This window comes from Cryptomeria japonica, chromosome 9 (assembly GCF_030272615.1).
Source record: "Cryptomeria japonica chromosome 9, Sugi_1.0, whole genome shotgun sequence".
NCBI lineage: Eukaryota > Viridiplantae > Streptophyta > Pinopsida > Cupressales > Cupressaceae > Cryptomeria > Cryptomeria japonica.
The window spans coordinates 159335959-159352777 of record NC_081413.1 but is presented as its reverse complement, the minus strand read 5'-3'; the positions used below and the strand labels follow the sequence as shown (position 1 = coordinate 159352777).

General features: G+C 35.6%; 1 protein-coding gene across 2 annotated transcripts in view; it reads right to left on the bottom strand.

The window, feature by feature from the left end:
* Nucleotides 1–578: 578 nt before the first annotated feature.
* Nucleotides 579–16819, bottom strand: part of LOC131059036 (uncharacterized) — a 120883-nt gene continuing 104642 nt past the window's right edge. The window contains exons 14-19 of one of the 2 annotated variants that reach the window (XR_009109814.2): nt 16475–16518; nt 16321–16378; nt 16086–16181; nt 15863–15940; nt 1346–1453; nt 579–1260 (exon numbers count right to left, since the gene is read on the bottom strand). Coding sequence is in view for 1 of the 2 variants with exons in the window: in XM_057992495.2 (XP_057848478.1) it covers nt 1448–1453; nt 15863–15940; nt 16086–16181; nt 16321–16378; nt 16475–16518 (282 nt within the window). In the remaining variant the exon portion in view is untranslated. Of the gene's footprint in view, nt 1454–15862; nt 15941–16085; nt 16182–16320; nt 16379–16474; nt 16519–16819 lie in introns of both variants that reach the window. The other variant, XM_057992495.2, reaches the window with a different exon arrangement.

The following is a 16819-nucleotide window of genomic DNA, read 5'->3' as shown; positions in this document are numbered from 1 at the left end:
TCATGCATTGATGATGGCACCCTAAACATGATACCGACTGAAATTTAAAATGATGGTCATCCCTTCTGAAGATTGCTTCTACCATGTGACGCAAGCCTAACTTGAAATTACAATGCACCCATTCTGATTCTCCTCGATACTTACATGTATAATCAGCCATCGCCTATGAAAACCAGCTCAACCATGAGTCACATTGTATGTTTTGAACTCTACAACGTTATATTTAATAAATATACCCTAAAATTTGAATTCATTTGCTATTTCTGGTCAATCAAATCTAGCCCAAAACAAAACAATGACATTACGTGGAAAACATATTGCATATATTCACTAAACAGCATCAACATATGATCTTGGTGCATGTTCTTCAAACAAAACTTAATATGACACATTGCATTTGCATATACTGGCTAGCGGTTCACTATAATGAATAATCATCTTGCACCACATGGTTAAGGACTTCTTATCAATATTATGCTGTTGATAAAATACTCCAGCTCATACAACCAAGATGGTGAGCTTAAAAATAAAAAAAATTACACAACTATGTAAGAACAAAATAACAAGCTAAAATACGATCAAATTGTTGTTTCTAACTCGTGAGTCAGGCTAATTGATAACTTGAAAACAGTTTCATCAGATTGTGCCATATATAATTACAAACTTCTAAACTCTATCTACTGCCTGACTCAGCTGGTAATGAGGATGCCTATCGAAGACAAAATAATTCAAGAGCGAACAACTTTAAGGTGTACCTCATAGCTGAACCATTTGAACAGATTATGAATTTTTTGAGCTACAAAATTAGTTAAAATCAGGATTCCTAGTTACAAGCTATCATGATGGCATTCCGAAACATGATCAAATTTTTAATCTGCACCATTCAACAGTCATTTTCTGTCCTTACTTTTCTTGCATCTAACTATACGTGTAAGTTTAATCATTGAGGTAATGTTTAATATAGGATAGAACTCCCTGAAATGGAAGAACAGTTTTAGCTTCTTGAGATCTTGCATTTGAACTAGTGCAGAAAACTCATCAAAAGAATTTTGGAATAGTCACAAGGTCAGATAAATTTACAAGTGTATTTTTTTATACAATATAAGTGATGACAAATTATGCTTTACGGAAAATGCCGAGGTCCAAATTCCAGGGCAGAGTATAATGCATGGCTTCAGAATTGCAGTTATCTTCTGATTGCAGAGGGCCTTGCCACCACACTGACTCTGGACCAGTCACTGTATCCTTTCTAGCACCATCCTATTTAATCAACTGATGAAGTTTATGAAAGAGAGTGTCAAGAAATTGGAGAGAAAAATTAAGGTGCCCAAACACAAGCGCTCACCATCCAGTTGTTCCTTTTAAGCACAAGGGAGCAAAGGTGCATTCCATTTTCATCGTTGGATACATAAGCCAGAAATAGCAATTTGATTGGATGGCAAAGAAATCAGATCTGCAGAACATCAAATGGCAAAAAATAGAATCAAATTTGTAAACCAGATGACAATGACACCAGCAAAGTAACAAATTTCCCATCAATCAGGAATACTCGTGACAAAGAAGTGAACACAGTCAAGTCTGAATACATTGCAATTCCTCATTACTTTAATCATAGAACTCAACAAATATTTGAGTAAAAGCAAAGCAGTTGTCCCCTTCCATATACCCAAGATAACCATACGCTTGTTGGCATTTTCAAGAATAAACATAACCAAAATATACCTTAATAGCAAGAATATACATTTCCCCAAGGGAAACTCCTTTTGATTGTGCTGCTATAAATCATATATCAAGCAAAACAGAAGACACAAATATGTAAACTTAAAATATCAAGCTTATATAAATAAGAATAACCATAATGAAGTTTAATCACGGTTACATTTTCCAAAGATGATTATTGTACACTAGAAAATTGCAGTCTGAAAAGTCTATCAAAATATTTGTATCAAATCATGGTTGCATGGCCTCCAATTGAGGAAAAAATCTACAACTGGTAGTTATGCACAGCATAACACCTTTATATGGGACCAAAGCTGTTATGATCTGATATATATTCTGTATTTTCTCTCAGATGTACAGCTTGGATTTAGAGATGATTGAATAAACCCTGATAATGGTGGGATCCTCTAAAACTATCATTAATAACATAATTAGATTTGAGTGTTTTCTAACGGTCTGTAATATATCTTTCCCAGAAAAACCATCTCATATTGAACAATGAAAAACACTAAAAATTATCTTCTTGTTTTGTGCTTTCTTGGGCTTTCTTTTAACCTCCCCTTTAATGGTTCTTTCTGAGAGAAAAAGGATGTGCCAGATGGCACACCCTCATTCCATCTTTGCCTGGATATTATTCATTTGTTTTGATCACAAATGTCTTTTTTAGGTTCACAACTTCATGGCATCCATCACAATCTTGGTGTGTGTTTTTGCAGAGTAACTTTTATATAAAAATTGTGAAACTTTGTGATTTTATATCCCAGACTAAGCATGATTGTTACAAGTGTCACCATCACATCTCTTGTTTTCCTAAAGTCCACCTTTTAGATTTGATATTACTCATTTTATCACGTTGCATGAGATCACAAAAGGCATCTTTGTCTCGCTTATTTCCTCCCCAAAGTTATGTCTTAGAAGCTTTTTAACACTTTTCTTCATCTTATTCACATAGTATACAAGATTTGAACACTTGGCACCCCCTTGTTTTACCTTATCCCAAAGATCTTTTAAAAGGTTGTACAGAACTTGTTCCTTTCCTATAACATGTAAACAGAAAATGGCAAGCCACAGTCCCTTAGTGCCTCTCCTCTTTGTGCTAAGTTTATTGCCCTTTGAGTGCTTTTGTTTAGAGTCCACAAGAGAGTGACATGTCCTGAACTCCCTTTCCATCCTTCCTGAGACTCTACGTTTGGTGAAATGATTTTCCCTGTGTTGATTTATTTCTCAAGGGAGAAAATAAGTGACATATGTAGCAACTGTGTTTTATAGAGATGCGTGATTTGGATTTTATTCTGCATTTTATGTTGATTATGGATTTATTCAATGATTTCACTCCGGTGATTTTCATAACCTTGCGATCCAGATTGTGTATTGATTGGGGGCCCATATAAAAGAGTATTTTCTTTGGATGCATTTGTGTGCCTTGGTTTAAGGTTCCTGGTGGTCCAAATTGAACATTAAACACAATGAACAGATATGGTGTGATTTATTTTTCCTTATTGAAAGGATGGATAATATGATCAGAAATAAAAGGTGAAGTAAAGGAATCCAGAGAAAACTCCAATAACAAATTAACCTTAAATTAATTTGTTGCCGATTTCATTACATAATAAGTAAAAAATGATCAAGAAAGCAAGAAAAAATTTAGAAGACGTCATCAAACCTGTTTGATTCAGATTCCTTAATCCACTTTGTACTTGAGCATATAAATATGCAACGGAACTTTGTATTGCAGTAGGAAAGGGCAATAAGGGAGAGGGAATGCAAGGAAAATGAGGAAGAAAGGAAGGGATATTAGAAACTGTGTATTCAAGGATGGAGGTCCCGATCGAAGGATGTCCAACTCCACTGCCTTAACATATCAATCCACTCACTCAATGGAAAATATAAAGAAATAGTAACAATCAACACAATTGAAAGACATACCAAAACAAATATTGTAACAACTTCAAATCTATATTGTGTTCATCTGTGCAGTTCACAACCAGATTTAATATTTTGTATTCCATTTTGGAAGGCTTGCAGCCAAAGCCCACATTGTAACAAATTTCAGATTTATATTTGCATGCATTGTAAGTTATGTGAATTTCCATCAACAAGCAGTATAATATAATATTTTATCATTTTGAAATTGTAAAAAGTCCAGTTTGGAAAATTACAGAATCCTATATCCAATTCCCAATCCAAAACTCCCTAATACAAATCCCATGGCCCTAAATCCATAATCCCAAATCCATCATATCTTAGACTGGGGTCCTATGGAGGAGGGCTTCCTAAAAAATAGAGCTGTAGCTGCTGAGAACCCTACTCTTGTAAACAAGCTTCTTCCATCCACTCATCCCATCCATCCTTCCCAGCCACTAGCTATCCATCCATACCATCCCATCATATTCCCATCTATCATATCTAGATACCCATTTCATTGTAAACATCCTCTCCTTCCACTCTTGACCTTGATACGGGGAAGAGCACACTTTTGAAACACTTTTTGATATATCCAATCTTCTACAGCAAATACTACAACATATCGTCAAAAATTCTAGAGCAAGTCATACCTCCTTCAACAAGCATTGCAACATAGCTTCAGAAATGCCATAGATAAAGGGGGGCAGGTTATGCTTATGCCACATGGTCCTTCGAAATCAGATCCTAGAATCCTTTAATCATCCCTTCTATCCAATACGCCCTCCATTCTCATGATTTATCACTACACTCGGGTTTTCCCTTGTCATTGGTTACAGCATTGAGGCAGCAATCCCATCTAGTAGAAAAAGTAAAAGACTACTCAAAAGCAATCCAACCAAACATGAAAGGTTTGGATACACCAAGGAAATCAAAGTCAAGAAAATTCAAGAGAGAGGATTTTCAAAATTTCAAGGATGAGGATGACAATGCGGAAAGAAGGCATCACAAGGAGGATTTCCAAACATGAAAATAAAAGGCACAAGATGAAATGGTCAAGGAAAGTGGATAGTTTTAGAAGAGTTAATCAAAGTTAGAAACTTGATCAAGATGATGAAATTTGGAATCTGAACCATCACATCAAAAGACTTGATGATGTTGAGTATCAAGAGATGTTGCAAGGAGAAGAAAGTTTACAGCAAATGCAAGCTGAGGTGGCGCCCATTCATCATCAACCAATCAAGTTATTCCACATCGACATGTCCAAGTGCATTGAACCTGACACATTCCAAGAGGAGCAAGTGACATGTGGAGTCACATTTAAATATTATTTAATATACCTTACCTCATCTCTCATTGGTCCGCATTCAAAGGAAGGACATGTGTCCAAAGACTTGTAATTATCTCATTGTTCGATATTAAATGTAAGTGGTGGTAGTTGTAACTACCACACATTAGGGTTTTATTGTTCAAATCTTAGTCATTGATCTCAAATCAATTTGGGCCCTTGCATTGTAATTCAATGTCTATAAAAGGCTTGGCCTTTTCATTTGTGGGGGGTTAATAATAGAAGAATAGATTAGGAGTCAAGAGGAGGAGGAGGAGAAGAAATTGTTGTTTGATGAATTCCTTGGTTCATACTATTGGTGACTTGTTGATTGCAAGTTGCTTTTCATGGTTAGTCTGAACCACATAATTGGTCATAGTTCAATTGTGAATGTTTCATTTGGATTGCGCTGGCACGGGAATTGAATGAATGTTTTCAATATGAAAATCTTTCACTACCTTAGAAGATTGCACTCTTTCTATCGCGTTGCGATCTATCTCTGGTCAAGTAGAAAGTACTTCCATAAGGAATTTCAGATTTGTCTATCTAAAGCATTATCCATTATCATCTTTGTCCTTAGGTCTTAGATTAGATTTCCTATCCCCTTTCCCCTTTTTATCTTTCTTTGTTTGAGGAGTTAAGTTAGTTTTTGTAATGTCCCTACTAGTTAGAGATCACTATCCTGCAAAACAAATTGTTAGAATACAACAAATATATATCTATATATGATTAATCTAACTTGCAATTTAACTTTAAAATACTTATTTAACATAATCACAATTCTCATCTAATAAAAAAGGATATGAATGCCATACGGAGATGTCCTTAGGAGGCCGTGAAGCTCGCCTTCTTGGAACCCATCTTGGTTCCAAGCCATCCAAGAAATCGAAGGTGAATTCGATTCCTGTCTTGGGAGTAATTTCTTACATCCAAGCCATCCAGGAAATCAAAGGTTAATTCGATTCCTATCTTGGGTGTAATTTCTTACACCCAAGCCATCCAGGAAATCGAAGGTCAATTCGATTCCTGTCTTGGGTGTAATTTCTTACACCCAAGCCATCCAAGGAAGACCCTATGTCAATTCCTTGCCTTGGATGATGCATCTCATCATCCAAGTCCTCAGAGGGGACCGACCAGATCCGTCTCTTCTTGGATGAACTTAGTCAACCAAGCCATATATATGCATATAGATATTCAGTATATATACTGCCCTAGGGATTATCATAATCCCTCCCTTAGACTAAGGGAGTTTCCTCCCTACAGCCTCCAACATGTGATTACATTTATAATACATTTTTGCATTTTATTACTATTTTCCTATTCCATAATCCACATGTACATATTCCTCATTTAACATGTATTCCTTAACATATAAAAAATGTTCATTAACCAATATTCACATTTATTTCTTAACATATATTCCTACTATTCATTGATATGTATTTACTACTTATGTTTATTCACATCCCTTAACATCTAAGAACCTTCATTAACATATGTATTCAGATGTTCATTATTTATATTTATTAATATATATATTAAACTATTCATTATTTATATTCATTAATATATATATTAAAATATTCATTATTTATATTTGTTAATATATGTATTAAAATATTCATTATTAACATTCATTAATATATATATTAAAATATTCATTAATATATATCTTAAAATATTTATTAACTATATTCATTTACATATATATTGCGACAACCCTTACCTGTCTGCACCCGCAGTAGTAGTTTCCAACCTGCATTTCCTTGTTGTTCGCAGTGTACCTTACACTTCCCGCTGCCCCTCCTTTTCTTATTTCCCCCTCCATAGCCCTACGACGATCTTCCTTAATACCCCGTGGAGGGGAAGGGTCGCATCCCCCCACGGGGTCCCTTCCGCAGGAAGGGGTGTGATGGTGGTCGCATCCCAGGCTGCGACCCCCGTCCCACCACTTCTCGCGGGGGGGTGGGGGGGGTTACCTCCCGTAAATAAACTTTGCACAATTTATTTTGCCCACTGTTCACTCCATCATGCGTTAATATTAAATATTATATTATTTGATTCACTTATTTAATAATCCATCTTGTAATATATTTAAATATATTAATATTTTCTAATAGTTTATATATATTAATTTTGTTTAATATATTAATATTATTTAATAATTCATTTCTTCTTTTAATATATTAACATTATTTAATATATTAATATCATTTTACTAATTGACTTTATCACATGTTAAGAATTAATATATATTAATTAAATAATTTATTTAATAAATAAATTTCAAATAATCATTTGTTAATCATTATATTAATCAATAGTAATACTTGCCTTGTTTAGGATATATATAACGATTAAGGAGGGGACATGACAGTTTCTAAGTTCCAACAAAGCGTAAGTCCCCTTGTGATACCAGCATATCACATCATTTCCCTAAGGCTACCCAATTGCATTTCAAGACCTGACTAAAGAAACCTTGGGGTAGCCTTACTTGATCACATTGTTTAGCATATAAAGTTTCCTTGTTCAAGAGAGAATAGATTACTTAGTATTTTATTCTGTATTCGAGGTGTCATAAAAAATACATCAATAGATCCTAATTGGGTCCTACTAATTCAAAAGGCTGGAAATGAAATGATTGTAGCTCATTGTCTGATTCTTTAGTATTTGTCAAAGCATTGCAAGTGTAGTTTCCCAAATGAAAGGGGAACTTTATATTGCCTCTCCTTTGCAATGATATAGCATTGGTGGAATATAACCAGGCTTGCACAAGGGAAAATATCATCACCCCACTCGCAAATGGAAACTCCAAACATTCAAGCCACCCAAAACCCTAGACCTCAACAAAACCACTTGAGTGGACTAGGTCAAGGGAAACCAACACCAAAGGCTGAAAACCAAAAACCAAAACTCAAGGAAAAACAAAACGAAACAAACCAAAACCAAAAAAGAAAAGGGAAAACCCAAAACAAAACAAACCAAAACCCACAAAAGGGAAACCTAGTGTAATAGGAACAAAAAAATTCGAATTGACAATACTCACAAGACCTAAATATATACAACTCCTAATATGATTTCTAACAATGTGCAGGAGCAACATGGCATTAGTCATGGTTCGAAGCCTTGCAAATTCATCCTTAAACTTGGAGAAATAATCTTTCACAATCCAAATCTTGAACTCAAACAAAACTTCAGGAAAGATTAGCAATGATGGCAACTCATCGGGACCATGATTAATCCATAAACAAGTTGTTCTTCCTAAATTTTTGTAATCAAATTCATAGATTTCAAACTCAAGAGCAAGGAAAGAGAAAACCTGGTGGTCCTCTTGCATGGGCGAGAATTCTTGTGTGTCACCCACTGTTTCATCAGGAGGTCGAAGCTGGTGATGTATCATCCCACTCACATCCACAACATGCAACTCAGAATTCCATCCCTCAATTGGCACATGGTAGTGAAACACGGATTCAAATGGAAACTTGGAAACATGAGGTATTTCAACCACTACCTCCTTTTGAATTTTTAGTAACAGGTCTAGCCCCAACCCAAATTGCTCTTTGTACTCTGCTTCCATCTTGGTGACCCGTTGATCATCAAATATTCCTTCTTGCCTTAGGTTTCTTGTCATTTCTTCCATCTTGTGCATGCATGAATGAACTTCTTCATCAAGGATTATTCCTTCTTGAAGTGTACTAGAAACAATTCCCTCTTCATGTTTTCCTCCTTGGATGAATGAACTTTGGAAATCTCTCACATCATCTCTACTTTGAGCGAAGTCCTCCATTTATGGTTCTTGATGATCTTTAATAACTTGCAATTTTGAAAATTCATTTGTGTCCATATGCTGACAATTGCCTTGGATGGTTCTCCTTGCTTGGATGTATTCCATTGCTGCTTTGGTCTTTACTCTGATAGCCTCTCGTTCTAGTGTGATGTAGGAACAATCTTCATCCACTTGAATGCTTGATTCAATTGTACTATCTTGTTCCAATTTTCTTCCTTCACAGCCTGATAATGTTGTAATGCTTTGTTCTTTTGATGAAGGGCTAAGATGCTCATTCCAGAGGCACTTCCTTGGTAATTTTGTTAATCCCAACTGACATCTAGCTTGGTTGATGGCTTCTTCACATATTGGACAAGTGAATTATGAGTGAGGTGCATTGTGAATCTGACACCAACAAGGAAGCAACATGCTTTCAAGTCGTTCATTGCCCAACTCTATTTGATTTTGAATTCTCAACCTGAATCTTGAGAAAGGATCATTTCCATTGACCTCATCGTCAGGCTTTATGCACATTTCTGGTTTTGGAACATCCCAAAAGAAGATTTTCCCTTGTAGAACCAATTCTATCCTTGACAAGAATGTCAAGCAGTTCATCTCATCATACTTGGTGGTTTCATGAATCCGACAGGTAAGGCAAAATTTGACAAATTCCTGGGATGTAGTTGTGCATTCAAATCTTCCTAAATCTGAGTGATGGCCACAAGGAGACTATCCTAACAACAAGAAATATGAAACGGTCGCCCATCCATTGAGAAATCTTTATTGATTTTCTATTTTCTAACTTTTTTTAGATTTTCTGACATATAAGAGATCTAATATATCTCTGATTTTGCACTTGAAAGCTCATATCGGTTCCAGCCAGCTTGAAGTTCCATTGAGCAATCTTTATTGATTTTCTATTTTCTAACTTTTTTTGGATTTTAGATTTTTTACTTTTTTTGGATTTTCTAACATAGAAGAGATCTAACATATCTCTGATTTTGCACTTGAAAGCTCATACTGGTTCCAGCTAGCTTGAATTTCTTCACTTGTGAAAACGAACGATTTGATGTTCAGGCCCTCCCTCTAGTGCCAATTTTGTTGATGTGTTTTTTATGACAGCGTCTAACACAGAATAAAGTTGCCCAATGGTCACTTTACTCTCTTTTGATCAAAGTTCAATTGTATGCTAAGATCGCAATAAGTTCAAAAAATTGACTCCAAGGTTCTGATTATGCAATGGATGTGACTCAATTGGCTTGATGTGACATGCTAGTAATCTAAGGGGACTTAAATTTGGATTGTTCTTTCACTTCTTTGTTGTGGCTGGAACTTTATCATTGGATATAGCACTTATGTGATGCTTCTGCTTCAAACAAATTGAACTGAAATGGACAGAAATTAAAGGGGAAAGGGTTTAGAAGGATCTAAATCTACTCCTAAGGGCAGTGATATCAACAGATAGTGCTCTAATGGATGAATTCCAAATAAGCCAAATTCTACTTCGCCAAGATTAACTACAACTCCACAAGAACTGGTGCAAACTTCCCAGGATGTTGAAGGATTTTCAAATCGAGAAAGTGCATTTGAATACTCAAAACGGCGCAATCCAAACGACTATCCACAATCGAACTTAGCACAAATTTAGTGGCTCAAGCTAACTTTACACTGCAACTTATTATCAACAAGATGCAAAAAGTATGAGCCATGGAAATTCATCAAACACCATTGCATTCTCCATTAAAATCAAAGCACTACTCCACTTCTACTCTAAGTGAGGAAGGTGAAACCATGCAAGTTCTGAAAAATAACTTAAGTGAACACCATTAAAGAACAATGCATCACTATTATTATCTCATTAACTTATCGCAACAATTTCATGCAAATCTCCCCCTTCTTTACAAATGACGGGGTCACCCCCTTATATAGGCTTCCAGCCTTGATTACATGCAAACCCTAATTAGGGTTTGACCCAAAAGATTCCACACACAAGATGCAACAAGGTGGGAAAAAACATTAAATGACCCATCATGTCCATTATCAATTAATTACATTCCTACCAAAAATGGCATCCATTATGCATTAAATGCACCACTATCTTTCAAATTCGCCCAATGCTCTATCATGCAATAAATTGCCCATAATCATCTAAATGCTCCACCATCTCCAAAATTGGCCACATGCAATAAATGCTCCATTATCTCGCCATGCATTGACTCACCCACCATTTGGTCAAATATTCCAGCAATGAATGTGCCACCATGTTGCCATGCGTTCAATTGACTCTCGCCATGCAAGTGGAACCCGTCGTCATAGGAACTATAATTTTCGGGTTGTGCTTCATTAATACAGAATATTCTCTTTGCATGTCATCAACCCATCCTTGACAAGAATCTTTCCATTCCAGGCTCACAGAAGACATTTTGGAAGATTTTCCTGCCTTTGAAGAATTTTAACAATCTTTTCCACTTTTGAAGGATTCTTGTACACCTGGATTTTGGAGAGATAAAATTTTATCTTGAAACAAATTTTTCGTGTTTTTGTGTTCATCTTGTGCTAAAGGAGGTTTTTGATCAATTTGTCACTTTTCCTATTTTTTTAGGATTTTTTTCATTTCTGAGCTCCAAAATCCAAGAGAGAGAAGACTCTCTCCCTTGACCAATTTTTTACCTTGCCTCGAAATTTCTTCATTCTAGGCAAATTTTCTTCTCTAGAGAAAGAATTTTGAAATTTCTTCCTTGACTGGGATTTCCATGCTTCTCTTCCAATGTCAATTTCATGTTGTGGAGGAATTTTTCATCCGTAAAGAAATTTCTTCCTTACCCCTGTCCAACACTTCATCTCGAACTTGGGTGCTAAAAACACATGGTGAAGGAATTTTGCTTGAGGAAAATCCTCCATACCCTTCATTTGGCGCCCATTCTTGACCTTGATTCTACTTTACCCTTGAGGAAGGAATTTCTTCAATCCTTAGCCAAATTTCACATTTTCCAAGAATTCTGTCCTGAAGGAAAGAATTTCCAACATAGTCAATTTTTCACTTTTCTGGAATTTTGCCCTGAAGGAAGGAATTTCCAACAATTGGTAAATTTTCCACTTTTTTCAAGAATTTTGTCTTGAAGGAAGGAATTTCCAACACTTCGTCAATTTTTCACTTTTTCCAAGAATTTTGTCTTGAAGGAGGGAATTTCCAACACTTGGTCAATCTTTCACTTTTCTAGAATTCTGTCCTGAAGGAAGGAATTTCCAACACTTCCTGAAGGAAGGAATTTCAAACACTTAGATAAATTTTTCACTTTTCTGGAATTTCTTCATCTTGGGTGTAACTTTCTCCTTTGGAAGAAATTTTTTGATCAATTCATCAGCTTTCCTATTTTTAGGATTTTTTTTCCATTTTGAGCTCCGGAATTCAGGAGAGAGAAAACTTCTCACTTGGCCAATTTTTCTTCTCGTCTTGAAATTTCTTCATTCTTTTGGCGAATTTCCATCCTTGGGAGAGGAATTTTGAATTCTTCCTTGACTTGATTTCTATGCCTTCCTTCCAATGTCAATTCTATGTCTAGGAGGAATTCTTCATCTGGAAAGAAATTTCTTCCTTACCACTGTACACCGCTTCATCTCCAACTTGAGCGCTAATTCACTATCCTGGAGTAATTTGACAATTTATGAACTTTCCTCCATGCCTTGGATTTGGCACTCACCAACCTAACTTGGGCGCTGAAATGACCTTGAGGATTTCAGTGTTGAGAAGTTTTTCCTGAATGACCCCATTCTAGTGCTGATTTGATGGTGTGGAGGAAAATTCCTCCACAACACCATTTTAGCACCCATCTCCCATGCTTGAGCGCTAGATTGACCATTTGCAGGAATTTTGGTCATGGAGGAAAAATCCTCCCTGACCCCATTTTGGCACCCATGCACATGTGGAAATACATTATGCCATGGCAAGGATTTTCTTGGACCTTGCCAAACTTAGCCATTTTTTGCTCACTTTCTAAATTTGAATGCCAATTTAGGATTGAAGTGGATTTCCATGCCTTAGGGGATTTTTCAATGCCTTTCCACTTCTGGAATGAATTCCACACTTAACCATTCTTGATCAACTGTCTGCCTTTTCAAACTTTCTGAATTTAGACAAATATTCAGGAATGCTCAGTCTTTAGTGTTGGGACCCCTGCCTGTGATGAACCTGCCAAAAATAGACTTACTAAAAATAGTAAGTACTTCAAAACATCAAAAATAGGGCAAATAGGGATAGAATAACACTAAAAATAGGAACTGCTACAAATAGTAAGTTTGATTTTTGGCAAAATAAAGACAATTTGGGAGGCAATGAAATTTCCTAAAAATAGGAATTTTCTAAAAATTGAAAGTTGCTCAGAATTCGCTCAAATTTCCCAGGTAGCTTCCATGAAGGGTCCTGATTCCAATGCAATGTTTAGTTTTTCAGACCCTAAGGAAAAGACCTCAAATCTAAGTCTGAAGGGCGAAACCCTAAAATGGACCAAACAAGTTCCAGACTTAGCCAAATTTTCTCAAACAACTTACAGACTTGATCAAATTCACCCAAAACACTTGCAAACCGACAAAACCGAGCGATTGTTGCAAAAAGACCCAGAGAAACACAACCAAAAGACCAAGAGGACCTAAAAAGTATGGGGTCCCCATTTGCAATGGGACAATGTGTGAAAACGTCACAACAATAAAGAAGGGCACTGAATAATATAAAGTTTAAATCATTAGGCAACATACCTGTTTGAATTTACTTTCATAGTTTTTGCTTGTATTATCAGGTTGCCAGCTAATATATAGTGGCATTTTATAATGTAATTCTATCACTTGTACAGACACCGTTTTCTTTTTAACATCTAGAATATAAAAGTGAAATAATAGCATTGAAAAGGTTTTTTTGTATATAATTAGAAAACGTATGATATTCTGATGGAAACATTTTACTAAAAGAGCAATATGGGGTTTGTAACCAGAGGACCAAATCAGAGACTAAGAAACACTATCAAAGACTACCTCTAAATACAGAAAAACTCAGCTAACAAAGTAAAAAATTGTTTTAACCTAACCTTACAGAAAAATTAGACATAAAATCAAACAGAATAACATGCATAAAGCTTCATTTCCAGAGTTCATTGTCTATTTCAGAGCAACAGAAGTGCCTTAAAAACTACGCACTTATGAAAGTGTACTCATGTTTCCAATGAGGAATTGTCCAGGATTCTCACTCCTCATCGACTTTTGTCTCTCCCTTCATTCTGCAAGCACTTGAGGATATCAATGAGGTGGACAAAGGACATCCTAATTGTTTAAGAGTTTGATGGAGCAACCTCCAGATCACAAACAGGGCTCTATGGGGGAACTTCAGAGAAGGAACATAGAACTTTATATACTGTTTACATTCAACATTCAGAGCACAACCTCCTAAAGGAATGTTATGTTACTTCCCCAGTCCACCAAAGCTCCCCCAATGGTTGTAATCTGATTGGCCATGTTTGTCCATTCCAATGTCAGCCCTTCAACCAATTTTAGATCCAGCAAAAGTGACTCTCAGTAATTGCCTCACTAAAAGGGAAAAAATTATCTGCAAGTGAATTAATATCATCCTGGGAATCTCACTCAAGCGATATTTGCATGTGGAATGTTGATCAGAAGGGCTTGAGGGATTGAGACACCAAATTGACTGGTCCCAAAGATCCTTGCATGTTGGATATTTTATCTGCAGGATACATGGCTACTGGTCTCTCAAATGTTGTCTGATACTTTCTTTTCCCCATGTAGAATTTAAGTTTGAAGAAGATTTTATCCTCCTCTATGGCATGGGTTTTTGTTATGTCTAATTTTTTGTACCATTTTCTAGCATACTCTGTCTGCCAAGAAATTTTTTTGTCTCCCTGTCATTCATTAGTTTATATTCAAAGGCAATAAAAGTTTTATGCCCGTTAAGCAATTTCAAATTTAAGGAAGAAAACAATCGCTGGTAAAAAATAATTAAACGAATGCGGAGAGACAACATTCAAGTGACAGACTTATAACCGTGAAGTGAGTAACCAAATAAGGTTAAAAGCACACAATATATCCTGTACAATTTTGCATGAACAAGTATGCTGGATCAACAAACATAAAGAAAACAATTGCTGGTAAAAAATAATTAAACAAATGCAGAGAGACAGAATTCAAGTGACAGACTTATAAGCGTGAAGTGAGTAACCAAATTAGGTTAAAAGCACACAGTATATCCTGTACGATATTGCATGAACAAGTATGCTAGATCAACAAACATTATCACAACCTGCAAACTATATTGTCAAAGTTCTCTTCAGAATTAAGAAAAATTTAGAGCGCATCTCTTGTGCCAGAAAATACTGTATAAGAGTCTCATTAATCAATCTTGTTATAGCATATCACAATAATGATTTGAACAAAGAAGAAGGTTTAGAGTTGACTGTTTCACGGAGATCCATCATCCACAAGCTTAGTGAATTCCTAAGCCCTTTCAAGAAAACATTCAATGCATATTGCAGAATATTAAATGTATTTCTTACTACTAATCTGTTTAGTATTTTTACAATTTATAAGACCAACATTCTCAAGGTTAACAAATGATTCCCAACTGAACTCATTGTAATTTGTAAACAAAGAGCTCCAATCAGCAATTCTACTAATCTTTTCTATATAATAGTTTCCAAAAAGAGTACTCCAATATGTCCATCCAAACATTGGTTTTCTACATAATAATTTCCTAAATCTGTCTCTTAAACTTCACAAATATCATATTATGTCCATTAAATTTTGTCAAACTCATGAGAAACGCAACAAACAAAATGAAATTCTTATAAACTTTTCTTAATATATAGATATGGTACTCTATAAGAAACATCCAAGCACTAACATTGAGATTCACAAGAAAAGATAGTGTTAATCACCAGAAAAATGAATATCAAGCATATCTTATATTTATAGCTGAAGATTCAAAACAACTGAGATGTATAAGATTCTCAAAGAAGTGAATTTTGAATAGCTCTTAAAACTTGAATATTACAGCAATAAAATCTCTGAAGCAAATGGTAAGATACGACACTAAATGGGTTTATCATTGGACTACTAGAAATACAGAGCAGGTAATAACATGCCCATACCTTTCTTGAAAATTTTGCAGAACCTCCCACATCTGAAGTCCATGCTGTTGCTGGAGTCAACCATGATTCTGGCTCATCCTGTATATTAAACCAAACAAAGATGCATGAAACACGAAGCATGTAGAAAGCTATTTCCCAGGACACAATGACTTAAACATGAATCAAGCTAAAATAAAATCACTTTAACCCAAATGTACATGTGATTCTTTGTTTTATAAATCACCTCAGCACAATCTTTATCAGGCTCCATAGACATCCTTCTTGGAGTCGAGCGCTCAGCCTCCATCTGCTTAGTTCTTCCCTGAAGTGTAGCCCTGTCCTGCAATTACAGTTCAGCATATTCTTATTCAAACAAAGCCGGTGTCAAAAGTGGGAAAGTGAAATAATTTTGTTTAGGCATGAAAATGACAGCATACAAACTGTTCAATAACTAAGACTAGAGAAAATTTAATATGCACCTCCACTTGTGTGGAAAGAATTGACTCCCTGTCAGCATCCAAATGGCCCATGACTCTCCTAAAAGTATGGTTAAAAATCATGTTAAAGCCACAACACACCTAAATTAAATGATCAGAAAGCATTTATATGAAACAGAAAATAAAGTGTCATTACCTTGAGTTTTCACTCTTAGCTAGATGCCTTGACATTATAGAAGCCTGTAACATTAGTACATGTCAGTAAAGCACATCTATGTAGAAATGAAAATCATTTTTGCATGGTAAGTCCTATGAATTTTTTTTAAAAAGAATTAAAAAACATGTAGTTTTATTTCTGCCAAAGTTTTATGCACCTAGATAATAATATTATTTTCAGATTATATCCTAGCTATCTAGTGTGCATTGAGAAGCATAGTAGTGTATCACATGATCATCACCGTGCAACAGTGATTAAGTCGTTGCAGGATTACACAGGAAAGCATCTGCCCAACTCACATTCTTGTCCCTACTGGAATCCCCA